Here is an 18,198-nt window from a genome sequence, read left to right on the forward strand (position 1 = left end):
GTTAAAATATGATATTTAGATATACAAATAACTTGGAAAACATTTTTTAGAAATTTACTTAAATTTATGGAGTAGGCAATACTAAAAATAGTCAATTTATTTAAGTATAAACAACCTTTTTTTAAATTTTATTGAATATGTTTAATTTTTTGTTGGAACCCATTGTAAAGTTTTACTTAAAAAAAGATGTATTATATTGTATTAGATAAACGTTTGAAAAATTTAAAAACAAGTCAAAGTTTTATACTATGTATTTTTTCCAAGTTTTCTTGAAACTATTTACATAAATTCTTCCGCTTAAGAACACATAGTAAACTTTTATGAATAAAAAAAAATTAAGATAAATTTCAAATTTTCTCTAAACCTGAATTGACCAACAAACTGCTTTTAACTTGTTTAGTTTTGCACACAAACACTCGTCTCACAATTAATTATATAAACACAAGAATTTAATAATGAACTAATCCTGCAATTCTTGACACTTCATTTTTAAGGGAAAATTTTCCCCACATAAAAGTTTAAAATCGAGATATTAACGATCGAAATGTTCATTGTTTATCAAAATGTATCAACAAGTTTTTAATGTGTCTATTGACGGTGCGGAAAATAATTCGGGACAAGTAACTTTTTTGTAGTTGTTTTGCCCACGAAAGCTTAATTTACACAAACAAAACTATCATAAATGACGTTTTAAATTGTAATTCACACTTACCCAGTATGCACAGTAAAAAAAAGCTTTTTGTTTGTAGTTTTTTTTGAAATACACACGTTTTATGTACAATAGTTATGTTTTCTCATCATTGTTTTATGCTTATTTTGACCTTCCAATAGTCAAGTCAACCGAATCTAATTGAATTGTAAAAATAAAGTAGAGTTGATTGCTTTTATTTAGAATGTGTACTAGCCTGCCTCGCCACTTGTTTATGTACTTTATTAATTTATAGTGTTTAAATTTTGTATATGCCAATGTTAAAATATGATTCTACAATTAAATTATACCTACAAATACAAAGTATGATTTTTTTAATCAGCAATGTCATCGAGTTTACCACTGCTTTATAAAGCATATCAAAAAATAATTAAAACCTATTGTGAAAACTATTTTTAATTTATACTATATATTTAAACCTTCGTAATTATTTTTAATTGGTGGCTGAACGTTAAATTTTGAACATTTCTTGCAATATGAAACTTGTAAAAGTTTGTTTTTAAATGTTGAGTTCTTGATATTCTTCTACTTTTCTTACAAAAAGTTTTACCACAAACGCCTTTTCGTAATTGTTTATATGAACATAAACAAATGAAGTATTATAATTCATCAGCAAGTTTATAAGTAAACGGAAAATCCTTCCCCAAAATAATTTTTTTTAAGTGAAGAATATCTTCTGATTTCACGTCAATGTAAAATACAAAAAGTTACGTTTATTATGGAACCCAAATGAATGTTTCTAAATTTGTAATTATTTTGTTATTTTGAGTTTATTTTAAGCAAATAAAGTTGTTATTACCGGCACTTTGAATTTAAAAGAAAAGATTCACACTTGGTGCAGTGAGCGAAAATTGAAAACTTTCAAGTAAACAAATGAGATTTACACCCTATCGCTAGTAAACTTGACTGGTATATACAAATGTTTTATAAATTGTTTTATTATGTTGTTTTGCAATAATTTTACGCTTGTTTTCAAATTGAAAAGTTGGACCTACTGTAGCTAATTAAAAAATAAAATAAAACTGATTTTAAATGAGAACCAAAAAGTTCTGAAACTGAAGAAGTTTTGAAAACTACCTGTAATTTTGATCAAATATTGCTAAATACCTGCAACTACAAACAATTTTAATGTTTCTTTATAAGTTCTTTTTATCTTGAGCTATTTTATGCAAATAAAAATATTATCACCAACATTTAAGATACTTTAAATGAATTTCACTTTTGATACTGTGTGCACACTTATACAATTTCGTTTTATCTTGAGTTATTTTATTATTATAAATAAAGTTTATTGTCAAACGAAGGGTTTAAAATCTAAGCCACTTAAAATGAAAGACACTAACATAAAAAGGAAAAATAACAAGTTGAAGTGTTTAAATAAACATAAACATAAAATTTATACAAGGCACAAATTGAATAAATTAAAATAAATTGATATATTAAAATATTAATTAATTATTTCATGCAATCAAAAATATTGTTACTCAAGTTTGAGATACTTTTTAATAGATTCAAACTTGCTACAGTGTGCACACTTGAAAAAATATTCGAAAAGTTTAATCACCTTGCAAGCAATCTTTATTAAAATATGCATGCGATTTTTATTTAGTTCTTCTACTATATTGTTTAACGCTTGTTTTTAGTTTAAAAAAATGGTTAAAAGGTTAATAAAAAGTAATAGTGAAGTAAAATAGATTTTTATTTATTTTGATATATAACAGGGTTGCCATTTTACCTGGAAACCTGGTATAAACTGGAATTCGACAATTTAGGCAAAATTAACCTGGAAAAGCCTGGAATTTGAGAAATTTTGAAAAAACCTGGAAAAACCTGGAATTTTAATTATTTTTGATTTGACACAAAAAATCTATCATATAAATAAGATTTTTTTGTCATCATCAAAAATTAAAAAAAAAAACACATTTAAAGTAACTTTATAGTATCTTTTCAATGTTTTTATACTATTTAACACAGTTTCTTGTATAAAAATTAACTTAAAACTAAAAATAGACTTAAAAATGTGTACTTGTAAAACCTGGAAGAAATATGGAAAACCTGGAAACTATTTTGAAAAAACGAGTGGCAACCCTGTTATAAGGAAATCTTACAAAAAACTCATAGTAGTATTAAAAATTTTTATTAGTTATTTTTTTTATTTTCAGTACAATATTTATTATATAGATTATATTTGACAATACAATTACATAGTTATTATTTTTCAATTGTGCACACTGTATCAAGTGTGCACACTTGTAAAAAATTTAATCACCTTGCCAGCAAACTTTATAGAAATATACATGCGATTTTTATTTTGTTCTTCTACTATATTATTTTACGTTTGTTTTTAACTGAAAAATATTCATGTTAACCAAAAGTAACTGAAAACTAATAATGAGATAAAGTTGATTCCTTTTATTTTGAATTATAAGCAAATCGAACAAAAATTTATAAAAGTAATAAAGTTTTTTATTAGTTATTATTTTATTTTTAGTACAGTATTTATTATATCGAATATGTTTGACTATACAATTAGTTTCCATCTTACTTGTTTATAAATATTTGAATCAAGTTACAATTACAATAGTTAAAATTTATTACTATTTTTTTATTCAAACAATAGGTATTGTTGTAGTGTGTTTAAAGGCTTTTGTTAAGTGTTGCATTGCTAAAGTTGTGTTTTTAATATTGCAGCTTATTTTTTTGTGACCAAAATGTGTTTCTTTTCTTTTAATAACTTATATAAAAATATGAACCTACAACAATCTTTTTATTTTACCAATACAAAATATTTTTTTACAGTTAAGACAGCGATTTTCAATAGTTTCTAATATGGTTGTGAATTTTTTTTTTGTTATATATACTTGTGACTTGGTAATACTTATTTTTAGTAGAAATATAACATATTAAAAAAAAAGTTGTTTTATATAATTATTTTGCTTTAATTTTAATGAAATTCTCACGGTTAAAAATCATAATAATTTATTTATTTTGAATGAACATTTTTAAAAGTAACTTCTATTCTGTTCTCAACTTCGAATGTTCAATGTATTCCTTGAAATTTATCAACTTTTGCAACAACAAAAACTACCACAAACGCTTGCTTCGCAATCAGAAATATATTGATAAGCAGTTTACACAGCAACACAGAGTGTGTACACAATGAGTGATTTAAAGAGATAAAAATCTCCTTCTAAAAAATGGTATTCATTGTTCAATTTCTGACATTGCATATGTCAGAAATTATACCAAATCACCAAATACAGTGCATCAACATTTGGTGTGCTGTTAAGGTTACGCCAATGATGAAGCTAAAATGGGTGTTTACACAATTGCCTCAGTTTACTTAATGTAAGTATAAATGTCATCACTAACATTTCAAATATTTTTAAATTTAATTCGCACTTTATTCATTTTTCACAAATAAAATAACGTTTTACTTTTAAACTTTATTGAAATATACATGCAGTTTTAGTTTCGTTCTTCTGCCATTTCGTTTTTCGAAACTGTTTAGTCGTTTTGTGAAGTTTTACTTAAAAAACAGAAATTTTTTCGTTTAAATCCAAGAAAAAAAATCAAGATTTTAAACTTTATTTTAATAACTTGTATTGTCTACTAAATTGCTTGAAACTCGTTTACTTTTGCAAAAAAATGTTTACCACAAAAACTTGCTTAACAATTAGTTACTTATACATAAGCAAATACCTGCCATAAGAGAAAACTGGTGTTTTCCTTGATGGTGTGCACAAAATTAATTTTTTATGTGAAAATTCACATTTACCTTCAGAAAACCAAAATGACTTTTTTTAATATAATTGTATGATACACTACAGTTTTAAAGATTAAAAATATCATCACAATGCCTTGAATGTAATGAATTAAATTCAAACTTAATTCAGTCTGCGCAGTTAAAAATTACTCAAGTAAAACAAAACAGTCATTTTGCTAGCAAACTTTGCTAGAATGTACTAACGATTAGATAGGCAAGTTTATTTTTCTTTTTTTTAATCAGTTTAGACTTGTTTTTAATTTTTAGAAAAATTAAGCTAATGGATTACTAAGATTAGAATAAACTTATTTGATTTGTTATATGTTCAATGATTAGCAAATCTTACAAAAAGTGTCCGCAAGTGTTAGTAAATGTATGTTTTTCTTATTTGATGTTTATGAGCTAAGTATTTGTCAACTCCAAAGTTTTTTGATGTGAAGCAATCGATGACCTTCATAATTATTCTTCGATTTGTGGCAAAACCTGAAATTATTATTTTTATTTTTTTTTAATATTTAATTTATTATTTTTTTTTTATTAAATTTTTATAACTCTTCTACTTTTTTCAACAACAACTTTTACCACAAACACTTGCTTCACAATCAGTTATATAAACGTTAAAAAACTAGTCTATTACACCAGGACATCTACTGATTCAATTTTGAGGGAAAAAGTCTTCCCACACTCATTTCATAACAATAATGTCAACCAATTTATATGTAACTTTATTACTTTATCTTAAACATAATGTCGGAACTATCATGGCTGTCTGTCAGCCACTAAAGTTAACATTTTTATTCGCTTTAAATGTGCTATCTATTTTAATATTAATGTCATACTGTTATATACTAGCTTTTAATTTTATTTATTCAGTTAAACTTGTACAAACATGAAATTTGATTTTAAACAGGCAAGAATAAACTGTCATTTTAATAAATAAATATTTAATTGTACAAACCACTTAAAAAGTATTTCTAGATGTTAATTTTAATGACTTTGGATTCGTTAAAAAAAAAAAACTGAATTTGAAATCAAATATAAACATCATATTACAAATTATGTTACAGATGCTGTTTATGTTATAGATGCTGTTTATGTTATTGATTTATTAGTTTATGATTTGATTTTTAAACAGGCGAGAATAAACAAGTTACAAGCGGAACTAGACGACGCCAAGATGAGACTGCAAGAAATTGAAAAAAAAGTTTTTATTTTTTTTTAAATAACTTTTTAGTCTTAAAATTCAGTTTACTAGTTTGTTAATTTCAATTAAAATTTTCAAACGTTATGTGTGCGTTTTAAAATAAAATTGTTCACTTACAAGTAAGGATAAATTAAGTTTTTAGTTCACTTAAAGTTGGAATAAAACATTTCTTACATATTTTTTTATTTTCATAAAACTTAACTATTTTTAGGAGCAAGAAAGGAAAATGGAATCGCAGATACAAACAGTACCAGACTCAACTACAAGTACCAAAGATTTTGAAGATAGTAATGAAAGGTTTAATGTTTATTAAGTACTTATTGAAACGTTTATGATTTGTATTTATGAAGTTTGTTTAGGGTTAATCTGTTGGCATTTTTGAACATTTCTCATTGAACTCTTGTTTATATAAATTTTTCTGTACTAAAACACTTTTGTAAATTTTTGTAGTTTAAATAATTTTAAACATCAAACGCATAATCACAAATTTATAATGCTTATATATATGCAGCTATATACTGTTAGTTTATAACTTTAAATGCTATAAGAGCTTATCTCATTTTAATTGTTAAGAATTTTTTAATTCATGTTATTATTTTATTTTTACAAAACAAATCAATATTTTTAAAACTTTATTTGTTTAAATTAACAGAAAGCGCAGTTGTTCGGCAAATGACGAGCAAAATATTAAAAAGAAAAACAAGAAGCACCACAAATCGCACAAAAGTAAAAAATCTCACAAGAGCCACTCTTCAAGGTGGGTAAAGTAATTTTTATTTTGCTAAAACTTGTTTTTAAGACAACAATGCATTGTTTTTAAGCAGTAAAAAAAATGTTTTGAAATTACATTAAAAATTGATTTTCAGATTTAAACTTTTTTTTAATGTGTTATAAAAGTACTAACTAGCTTTAAAGTTTTTGGAAGCTTTTAACATATTTAGGCATACATCTTTTTATTTTTTAAACTCATTCGTGTTTATGAATAAAGTACTGTATGCTAAAAATGTGATAAAACGTTATTTTTAAAGTTGTTTTTATTATTGTAACACTTAATTATTAATCACAGGAGTTCATCTGACAGCCACAGCGGTAAGAAGCACGAAAGTAGAAAAAATAAAAAAGAAGAAAAAAGTGATTACAGAAAGTATTAAAAAATTTAATTTATATTAAAATAATTTCAACTTTTATTGCTACCATTTCTATGTTAGATTACATTTTCAATTAGAATAAGTGTAAAGTTTGTTATTTGAGTTAAATTTGAACTTTGAACTACCTTTCATTTTAAAAGTTGCTACACATCAGAAAACAGTTAAATTTGTTTTTAATACTTTCATCTGTCGCTGCTTTAAAAGTAAACAGCTGAACATGTAAGAAATATTATTATCAGTGTGATTTCAACTATTTTTGCTACCATCAAAAGTTTAAAGTTTTATGTTAGATTGCATAGCACTACTAGAATACATATTAAATTTTCAAACTAAATATAATTTAAACTTTGAACTACCTGTCATTGTTAGTACTGCTGAACTACGTGAACCTAGCAAATTCTCAAATTTATTTTAAACACTTTTAGCTTCTCTTCAAAAGTCTATAATTGAACTTTTAAGAGTTTTTTTATGTTTGTTGTCTTAGGTGAATTGTTTGAATATATAAAATTTTTGTTCACAACTTTTGTCGTTTTCAAACGATCTTTACCGCTTGATATTTTTTCTACCTAACTTTTAGGTAATGTTTTATTTTTGTTTTAATTTCACAAGTATAAACTTGAGAGTAAAACTTTTTACAACGCGTTTTTAAAATAGTTTAATTTATATGTTCAAAAAAAGTTAAAAAAAGCAGTATTAGAACGCATTTAGATTGTTAAACGTACTCATTTATAAAATACAGACCACTGATCATTTAGTTGTTTTTCAAAAAGCTTTCAAACTAGTTTTAATTTTTTAAAAAGTGTTATTCATAAATCTAGTGGTTATTTGGTTACTTTTTATCTTTTGAAAGTATTTTTTTTAATGCAACTACTAAATAGCAAACTTAACTAAACTGTTTAATTTTGTTTAATTTTATAAAATAATTTATGTAGCCAATTGAAAATGTTTCGTTAAGTTCAAAGTTCATTGTAAAAAATGTTTTTGTCTAATTATTTCAAACGCAGTTTAAAATAAATACAAGCTTTTTCATTGTTTTGTTATGTTTTTTTATGTCAACAAAAATATTTTAGTTGTAAAATTAAAAAATATAAAAATTGTAATATATTAGTATACAATATTAAGTTTAATTTATTTATAACCTTTTAAAAAAAAGTATTTTTTCTAATTTCATCAATCTACAAATTTTGAGCACATTAAATAAATTTTACATTTTAAAATTAGATTTTTTTAATAAATCAGCGGATATTCAGCAGGTAAACAGTTTCTCAGTTTATATTAAAATTAAAAGTAACTATTTAGTGCTTTCATGTATGTGACACAAGTTGAAATAATAATTTTACAGTTGACCTACTCAAAACTGCTAAATCTATAGAGTTTTTAACACTACTGCGTCTTTATAAACTATATATCAGCAGTAAACTGTATATTGTATTACAGTGGTCGGCACGCTACTTCGAATCCGTGAACCCTAAATCACAAAATTAAAAATCTGTGCATCCCAATTTGCATTCTTTAGCGCCGCTAGTGTTTAAGAATATGTAAACACTTTTAATCGTTTTTTTTTTTTACTAATAATTCGGTTACCTAGTTAATGTTTACATGCTAAATTTAAATTTACCACTTTAACCTACCCAGGCTAATAAACTTTTAATATTGATGGTCTAATTTTTACAGCAATATTTTACTTGTATCACCCAGGTCTAAAATACTAACTAGATTTATTTAATACATTGCCACTACCCCAGTTAACAATCAGTAGTCTTAGTACTTTTTATTGAATGGTAAACTTAAATGAATTTATTGAATGGATTTGCTCACTTCGGTTTTTCTTTGGGCGGCTAAGGGTGGAAGAATTTTTACATAATGTAACAGAATAGAACTAAGAGAGTACAAAAATGGTCGTTTTATTAACAACAAAATGAGATATCAAGGTTGAATATGTCTTTTATGTAGAAAGATTAAAAAAAAAAATTTATAGTTTCTGCACGAAAAATAAATTCATGTACCCCAAAAAAAAGTTTCATGCACCCCAAAAGTCTCGTGCACCCTAAAAGAAAAAACCCTAAAACCGTGCCGACCACTGTTGTATTAACATCCCATTAAAGTTAAGGTGCTGTAGATTACAAAGCATTGCTGTAGGTGCCTTTATGTACGTATGGTTGGCATCAGTAATAAAAGATAAATTCAGGTACTAAACTATGATAATTTAACTAATAAAATAATATATTCGAGTTTACCTAAATACCGTTAAAACAATAAACCAGTTTTGTTGAACAGTATTTTAAAAAATAAATCTTTTTATAAATTCTGCGTAAATTAAAAAAAAAAATTGTTTCAAACAATTTATTATAACAGTCAAAAGTTTTAACTTTACTTCTGACAGTTTCAAAAACTTGAAAATTCACACTAATTTATATATATATCTCATAATTATCAAAATTTTTAACTTTTATCATTTTCTCTATTGTATTAAGTATTGTAAACATTTACTTGCCGTACTGTTAAGCAACTGTACAAGAAAATTATCTTTATAATAGAAGAATAAGCAAATGTTTCTGGCTACAGCTTAAGTGCTCAAGTACTTTTAAAAACTGTATAAAGTAAATATACTACCCAACTAAAACTCCATTTTAGAGTAAATACTGTGTTCGAAAAATATTTTTGACAATTTTCATTTAAATTATTTTTAGTTACTATATTATTTCACTGATTTTCTGATATTAAATAAAAACTGTCAGGGTTGCCACTTTATCTGGAAAAACCTGGAATTTTAAACAAAACTTGCATTTTAAGTAGTAAATTTCCAATTTGACACAAAAAAATTATCATAAAGGTAAATTTTTTTGACACTATCAATTTGTTTAAAATTAAATAACACGTTTAAAATGGCTTTACAGTATCATTTCAATGTTATTATACTATTTAACATATTATTTTACTTTAAATTTAAACTAAAAATTGACCCAAAAATGTGTACTTTTAAAAGCCTGGAAGAAATTTTGAAAACCTGGAAAAATTTTTCCAAAAACCAGTGGCAACCCTGCACTGTTAAAAAACTAAATAAGATAATTTCTAAACATTTCCAAGTCGTCATACAAGTTAAAAGTTTTCTATTACCATTATATTTTTATCATCATAGGATTACATTCTTGTTTTAGGTTAATATTTGCATGTGTAAAGTGTATACTTGCACAATTGCTTTTAATTTGAATTACGTTATTAAGTTTTCATTAATTATACGCTTAATTTTTTTAAACCAAGTTTACAAAACTTTTTTTTGCTGCTAGAACTAATCACATTTTACCAAAGTATTTTTCTATAATTTACTAAATAAACTAATATTGATCATATTTTAATGCATTTTGTATAAATGTTTTAAAAATTAGTTCTGTAGTATCTTCAGAACTGTGTTAAAACACAAGTAGTTTTTGTGTATGAAGGAACTAAATATTCAGCTTTTATCTTTATCAAAATCAACATACTTTCGGTAAAAAGAATTGCATACTTGAATATTACAATGTCTAAGCGGTTTATTGCACCATCGTACACATCTAAATCAGGGTTTCCAAAATCGAGCCATTTCAAAAACTTAGGGGGCCATGAGCTGCAAAGGGGGCCAAAGAGGGGGCCATAAGTCCATTATTTGAAACTTACAATAGATATTTTCAAATCGACGGAGAAAAGCAAAATAAAAGCTTTTAAGCGTATTTAATTTTAAAATTTATAGAAACTCTGTAGAAGGACTTTTAGTTTGTTCAAAGGGGCTTTATAAAAAAAGTTTTAGAAATCGTTATCCAAGTAAAATACATAAGTAAAAAGGTGTCAAATTAAATTAATTGTGCTTAACTGAATAAAAAGTAAGAAAAAATAACTATAATGGAACTGAAAAATAAACTTGTTAAACTTTATAACAGTTTTTGGTCATTACCTATAGCTGAAAATCATTAGCTTATTTATGTGAACAGTTTTCGTTTAAAGATTTAAATGAATAAGTTTTTGTGGTCATTGTATAAAAAAAACAAACAGTAACAATTAGTATAACTTATACATGTTAATAAACCAGAAAACTTTTTACTAAAAATGTTTTTAAATATTTTATAACATGAATTGTATAATTTAAGTAAAATATGTTTTCATAACACAATAGGGTCAAAGTACAATTGGTTTTTAGAAATTTAATTATGTGAAAAGTTTTCTAAATTATACAGTTTTGTCGTTCTGAACAAACTTCAAAAAAAATTACTCATAAGTAAAAATAGGGTACTAAATAAAAAGCTGTAGTTTAGAATCTTATTGTATAGTATATTTTAAAAGGCTTTTGTTTAATTTATATGGTTTAGTTTTAGTGTTGAGTTTTGATATAAGTTTAATATGCTGCAAATTTCATTACACATTAATAAAAAAGTTAGAAATTATTTGGTTTTTAAAATAATTTTACTGTAAATAAAGGTTTTTATTTTATTTTAAGTATTTATATTAATTTGATGTTGATTACTATGAATAAATATAGAATGTAATACTAACTTATGTGCATTTTACTGTTTCTAATGCTTTACTATACTAATACTAATTGCTAGTTCTGTGATATATTATTCAAAAACGAATGTTCATTTATAACTTCAAACAAACTCATTCAGTATAAATTATATTTATTAGAAGTTAATATCATCAAATATATCATATAACTATTTTAGTTTTATGATTAATTTGATTAGTTTTATGGTGATTGTTTTTTTAGTTTACTCGTATCTTATTTGATTAATTTATTTTTGTGAGTATTTATTTCGTTTTGAAAAGGAAATTAGTTAAATTTTAAAGGAATGCTCAAAAAAACTGTTTAAATTTATAACTTGCAAAAAACTCATTTAGTATAAAATTCATATATTAACTTGTTTGTTTAATAAGCTTTAATAAACCAAAATGAAAAATGATGACTTTTGGGTTCAGTGCCACATTCGATTGTACACCCCCAATCCCGCTTTAGGGACTTACCAGGACCCTGACCCACCGTTTACTCCGAACCTTTTTCAAAAAAACGCCGCAGAGAAAGAGGAAAGGTTAGTTAAATCTCATTTATTGTTAAAATTAATTAGTTATTATTTTTTAAATAATTCTACATGTTTAGCACTTCTAAAAATTGATACTGTTTGTTGAAAGTTTAAATAAAAAGTCTTAAATTTGTTCATATAAGTTTTTTATTTATTTTTTTTTTCGTACAACCTTTACAACTCTTACTTATAAAACTTTTAACCAAATAACAGGTCAATTGACGAGTTCTGCAAAAGTTTCGTTCCCAAGGGCATCCAAATGCTTATCAATGCCCCTCACATTTTAGGGAATTACCCGGAACTAAATATCGCGACCTGTCAGCAGTATTACGCAGATGAGAGAAACTTCAGGTGAGCTCCATATTTATTTCAGCTCCATATTGATTTTAGCTCTACATTGGTAATTGTTAGCTCCATACTTTTTAGCTTCATTTTGATAATTGTTTGCTCGATATTTCAGCGTTTGAACGTTTGTATAACTTCTGAAATTTTGTTTGATTTGTTCAGCAAGAAGTCTATGAAGAACTGAATGTTTCATACTTAAACTGCTTCATTATATACCGTACGGTTATCATAAAAAGTTACCTAAATTAAAAAAGTATATATTATTGAGATAGTTAAGAGTTCTTGTAAAAGATCACAATTTTAAAGTTGGCTCAAAAAGATAATATTAGTAAAATAACGTAGAAAATAAACTATTTAGATTTTTATTGTGAACGCAAACGCTTGCATTTAATAATTATGTTTAAAATAATTGAAAATTAACTCTCAGGTTTTCTTACATCACGCCACCATATTACGGTCCAGGTAACGAAGGCGTTTCATTGGCTGATTTCGTTGAAATGTACAAAAGGGAAAACCCGGAAGCCGAATCAGCTGAAATTGTTGTGAATGTTTACAGGTAGATTAACTAATATCCAATAATAATTAATAAATCAATTATTAGTAAAAATTGTCGTGAACCTTAACGAGTGGAATAATTAATATCCAATATTATTAAAGAAATTAGTATTTTGTTTTGAGTTGTCGAACGTTTAAAGGTAGGTGAAGTAATATCCAATAATAATAAAATATTTATTAGAAAAAAATATTTTTTAACATTTGGAACAGGTGGAATGAAAGACCGTGGGAGAAAGAAGATTTTAGTTTTGTAAAAAATAATGAGCTTTCGTTTAAAACTTTTTTTAAGAGCAATTTTGGCTCGGTTAGAAAAAACGAATTTTCCTTGAAAAATTTGTTCAAGTTTTACTCGAGTAAAAACAGTTTCATGATTTTTGTCCACACTGTAATGGTTATTATGTCTGTTATGCTCTTTTCATTTTTTTTAAACATTAATAACTAATTTAGCTAGTTTTTTACATTCTTAAAACATTTGCAACTACATTTTACATATACGGCTAACAAAAGTGTATATTTTAATATGCATTGGCTAATCAAAATATTTCAATAAGTTTTTAACACTTTTAACTTGTTTAGAGTTTACTCAGGCTATCTGTTTTTACTTATTACAAATAAACAGACAAAACGTTTAGTGTATGATAAAAACTTTGTATTTTGTAGGTATTTCTTAGTTTGGAAACAATCTTAACTTGTTTTATTTTTTGATAATGTACATGCAATAGTTTTCACTATTATTTAAATAAACTGTTTTTAGCAGGTGCTTAAAGTTTAAGATGCAGATAGATCAAACTTTGTTTAAGATTAAAACATTCTAAATTTCTAATTGAAATATTTAAAGGTCTTGTTGTAAGTATGATGACTTTCGTTTTATCTAGTCCTCTTTTTTATTTAGTTTAAATCATCAACACGTTTTAATGTAAGCTTTAATATGTATACGTTTGCTTTGGTTATGTAGACAATTAACAACATTTTAAAAAAGCTTTAATAAATTTTAAATACTTAAAGTGAATTAAAAATAAACAAGTATACGTATGTTACAATAGTTAATATTAAAAATAAATTTCAAAATACCACAACAAGCGACGGAGATTAATAAAAATTTAAGATTACACAAACTATTCTGTTATCTTTGTTTATAATTCTATTTGAATTTGTAATGCTAAACAAAAGTCATCTTGTTTTTTTTGCTTTCGCTCCCTTAAAATCAAAATGTTTTCTTTAAGTTATTACTCCGTTTTTAGCTTGATTTGTATAATATATTAAAAAAATGTTTATGTTTGAAAAGTATTTTTCAAACTTATACACACTTAGTTAAGTAAATAAAACCTCTCAGCTTAAATTAGTAACTGAAGCAATTTTATTTAGATAACGTAAATGCCCCTCTAGCGCTCAAGTTAAAAATAACCACAAACATTTTAATACATAAAATTCTATAAATTGTAGAGCTTAAATCAGTAGTGAATCTAATACCAATATTACCGCGTAGGTGTCAACTTTGAATTCGGTTTTAAACCAGAGTATTACATATCAATCGAGAAAAACATCAATTGAGATTTATCCACTAGTTTACAATCGCTAAAAAAATTGTTAAGTTTAGTTACAAGTTTCTACTATATAAATCATAAAGTGGACAAAATAAAGTCTCCGAAAACATTTAAAAGTAATTATATTTTCAATTTATTTTTTAACATCATCAGACGTCAAACTGTATTTCATTTAAATTTCTGTTAGTTTTGTTGTGAACTTAAATTTTTTATGTTATAAATAAAACTTATTTTTTCATTTTTAATATTTCCGCACTAGGTTAAGTCTTTTAAATGTTTTTAATATTAAAACTAAATTTTAGAAATTCATTGTCAAATGATTTATTAGAAAATAACAAAACCACAAAAAACAAAACATGTAGAATAAAGAGTAAAATCATATATAAAAGAAGTTTTAAATTTTTGCAGAAAGTTAAAACTTTGCGTTTTAATTAAACTTAATATCAAGTATATCATTTGTTTTTCAAATTTCGAAGCATATCAAATTGCAGTTATTTCATGAAGGTTCTTGTAAATTCAGTGATTATTTGTATGCTTTGATTATTAATTTTAATGACAAATTTTTAATAGGTAACCGACATCATTTGAATCCTATTCTCTTTTTTCGCGTCAATATGCTTATAACTATGAAGCTTGTAGTTAAATAGTTTTCATTTGCTTAAAATAATAACATTTTGTTTGCGTTTTATATTTGTATCAACTAAGTACATAACTTATTTCGATTGCAAAAAACGTTTAGTTTTATGTTGTGAAAAACATTAAAACTCAAAAAAAATATGACTACTTTTAATTTTACTGTAAAATATAGCATTTTTTAAAGCTTATAGCTTTAAAAGTATAACTTAATACTAAATCGAGACAAAGAAAAGACTTGATTTGAGCTAAACTGCTAAAAAAATAGTTTAAATTAACACACTTTAGATAAGAACTTTTTCGAAATAAGTACCAAATGTTTTGATTAACTTTTTTTAAAATTTTGTTCAGTAATTTTTATGACTTTAAATTATGTTTACAAACTAAAAGCTACCAATCTATTTAACAAGTGTACTTTAACCCTTGTATGCTATTGAAAACATGTTTTACTTTAATCATACGTTATAAATTATACGGCCTTTTCAAAAACCATTAGTGAAGAAGTTATATTTTAGTAATAAGTATATTTTGCAATTTAAATCCATCTTTTTTATTTTGTAAAACATCATAATAACTTTTAAAGAAGAAACGTTTAACAGAAAGTGAACAAGTGTTTTGGGTTTGTATAGGTAATATACAAATATACAAAAGGTTTTTGTTTAAAAAATTACTTTTCAAAGTTTACTTTATAAAAAAAGTGTTTGGTTAAAAGTTTGTATAACATTTAACAATATTAAACTTTTGTAGTAAACTATTTTTTATTGAAAGAAATTCAGTTTACACCAATTCATGAGACGAATAAAGATAAAAGAAGCAAAAAAGACACTACTAAAGACAATACAACTCAAACCATTTTGATGTTTAAGATTATCTTTATTTAATCATTTTTTGGTAATCATTTTTGTAATTTAAAAACAAAACTTTATACTTAAATATTTAAATTTAAAAAAAGAAAAAAAGTTTTACTTTTTTAAATTTTTTTTTTGATAGACATCGCCTTCAAAGAATTAGTTATAGTAATTATTATTAAACATATTATTAGCAAAATTTCGTAACTAAATCGTTTGAACAATTATCCAACCTTAAGAATTATACCATTATCTATTACTAGTTAAAAATTGATAAAAGTTACTTCAAGACATACAATTTGTTGGCGTTAAAACTTGGTTTTAGCTTTAACTTGTTTCAAAAGCAAACAAAGTTTACTAATTAGCAAATCTAAGTCGTTTTTTTTACTTTTGTCATGCTAAAGTATTTCGTAATACCTTATCTTGCTTGTGTACTTATAAATATATTATACATTTTTTACTGACTAATGGTTTAGTATTGATTATTATCTCTTTTTATCAAGTGAACTAACTCTATGTAAACAAATAATTTGAATAAAAAAAATGATAGTTTTTGTTATTTAGTAGCTCTCTACCCTTTTTACAAGATAAATGTAAACATTTTAATAAATGTCGATTAAAAGAGCAATAAAACCGTTTCATTAGTTTAGAAAAAAAAATGTTGATTTAAATTGTTAAACTACAAACTATATAATTCTAAGGATAAAAGCACAAAAACTATAATTGATTCAACCATCTGAGTGAGGTAATAAAATAATTTTAAAACAAAGTGCATTTACAAAGCATATAAATTATCATCAGTTTTCTTGTTAGTAACAGGTAGTTTATACAGTAGCAATGATCACAACTTATAAAACTAGTGAAACACATGTAGAAACAAATTATGTTTCACTTGTATCTAAAAAATTAAGGCAATACAAAATTTAAAATATATAAATTTGTATGGTATGCTCTCATTGTGTGAGGTAATTTTTACCACAATGTTTATTTATCAAGTAATTTATTTTATTGAAAAATTTTATAAAACTTTTTCAAGCTATTCAAGAAAAATAAAGGTTTTTTAAGTATAGCACTAGTTTCTAAAATTGATGACATAAGGTTAATTTAATATACAAATATTAAAATGTGTAAAAATTTATTCAATTATAACGTGAAATATTAACTTAGCTTTAATACCAACTTTTAAATTAAATGAATGATTGCTTTGTGGTCTTTAATGTTTAAAAATAAAAAAATAAATATATGTTAAAACTTTTCATACTGAGAGCTAATGAAATTTTTTTGAACTGTGTGATTTTTAGCTCTAAAATTCTTACAAAATGTTAATAAACTTAATCATCAGGTTTTAAACGAGTCGATAGATCTAGTTAAATGTTGTAATTGATTAGCAAAGTAAACTTCGGTGTTTTTAACCGAATTTAAACTTAAAAACGTAAAAGACAAATCGACTTGCTACAATTCAAATTAAAACTAGTTATTTTATAAAATGTAATGTAACAATGTATTTGTGTGTATTTGTAACTTGAACACTGGAGGTGACTTATTACTTAATCATACAGAAATCATTTGATAGGTCAACGCCACTGTTTAGAGCAAATTCTATTTTTCGCACCAATTATAAACAAGTTTAATAAGCTTATAGTTTACACATTTCAGTTTGCTTAAAATAATGGCATTTTTTTTATTTTTTATGTTTTTAACAAATAAGTATGTATTTTTTATTTTTATTTCAAATGCAAAAAATGTTTACTTGTATATTGAAAAAAACATAAACACACAAAAAACTAATTACTTTTACTTTTATTGTAACTTAAAAAATGTTATACTTAATAAAAAACTAATTAAAATATTACACTATAAATAACAAGTTTTTTTTTAAAGTACCACATGTTTGATTACCTGTGTAAAACTTTGTTCAATAAGTCGTATGGTTTTAATTTATGTTTACAAACTTAAAGCTTACAATATATCTAACAGTTGTACTTTAACCCTTGTATGCTTTTGAAAATATATTTTACTTTAATCATACACCAAAAGTTATTCGACCTTTTAAAAAGCCATCAGTCAAAAAGTTATACTTTAGTAATCATTGTTTTATACAATTTCAATCCGTCTTTTTTTATTATCAAAAATTATGATAACTTTTAAAAAAGAAAATTTTTACAGAAAGTGAACAGGTTTTTTGGGTTTATATTACTAACATACTGTTTTTGTTTAAAAGTATGTTTTTTAAAGTTTACTTTAATAAAAAATGTTTTGTTTCGAAAGTCATTAAATTTAAAATAAAATTGAAATGTTATAGTAAATATTTTTTTATTAAAAGCTATTTGGTTTACATCTATTAACGCGACAAATAATGATATGATAAGCATTAAACTACTAAAGACTATATAATTTA

General features: G+C 24.3%; 1 protein-coding gene across 1 annotated transcript in view; it reads left to right on the top strand.

Annotated features, from left to right (window-relative positions):
- LOC145843793 (uncharacterized) overlaps positions 1-7,481 on the top strand; it is a 50,871-nt gene extending 43,390 nt beyond the window's left edge. The window contains exons 26-29 of the mRNA XM_082951021.1: positions 5,611-5,679; positions 5,891-5,976; positions 6,332-6,436; positions 6,746-7,481. Of these exons, the coding sequence (XP_082807147.1) occupies positions 5,611-5,679; positions 5,891-5,976; positions 6,332-6,436; positions 6,746-6,830 (345 nt within the window). The 3' untranslated portion in view covers positions 6,831-7,481. The remainder of the gene's footprint in view (positions 1-5,610; positions 5,680-5,890; positions 5,977-6,331; positions 6,437-6,745) is intronic.
- Positions 7,482-18,198: the final 10,717 nt, after the last annotated feature.

This window comes from Thalia democratica, chromosome 9 (genome assembly GCF_965202585.1).
Source record: "Thalia democratica chromosome 9, ktThaDemo2.hap1.1, whole genome shotgun sequence".
In the NCBI taxonomy this organism is placed as follows: domain Eukaryota; kingdom Metazoa; phylum Chordata; class Thaliacea; order Salpida; family Salpidae; genus Thalia; species Thalia democratica.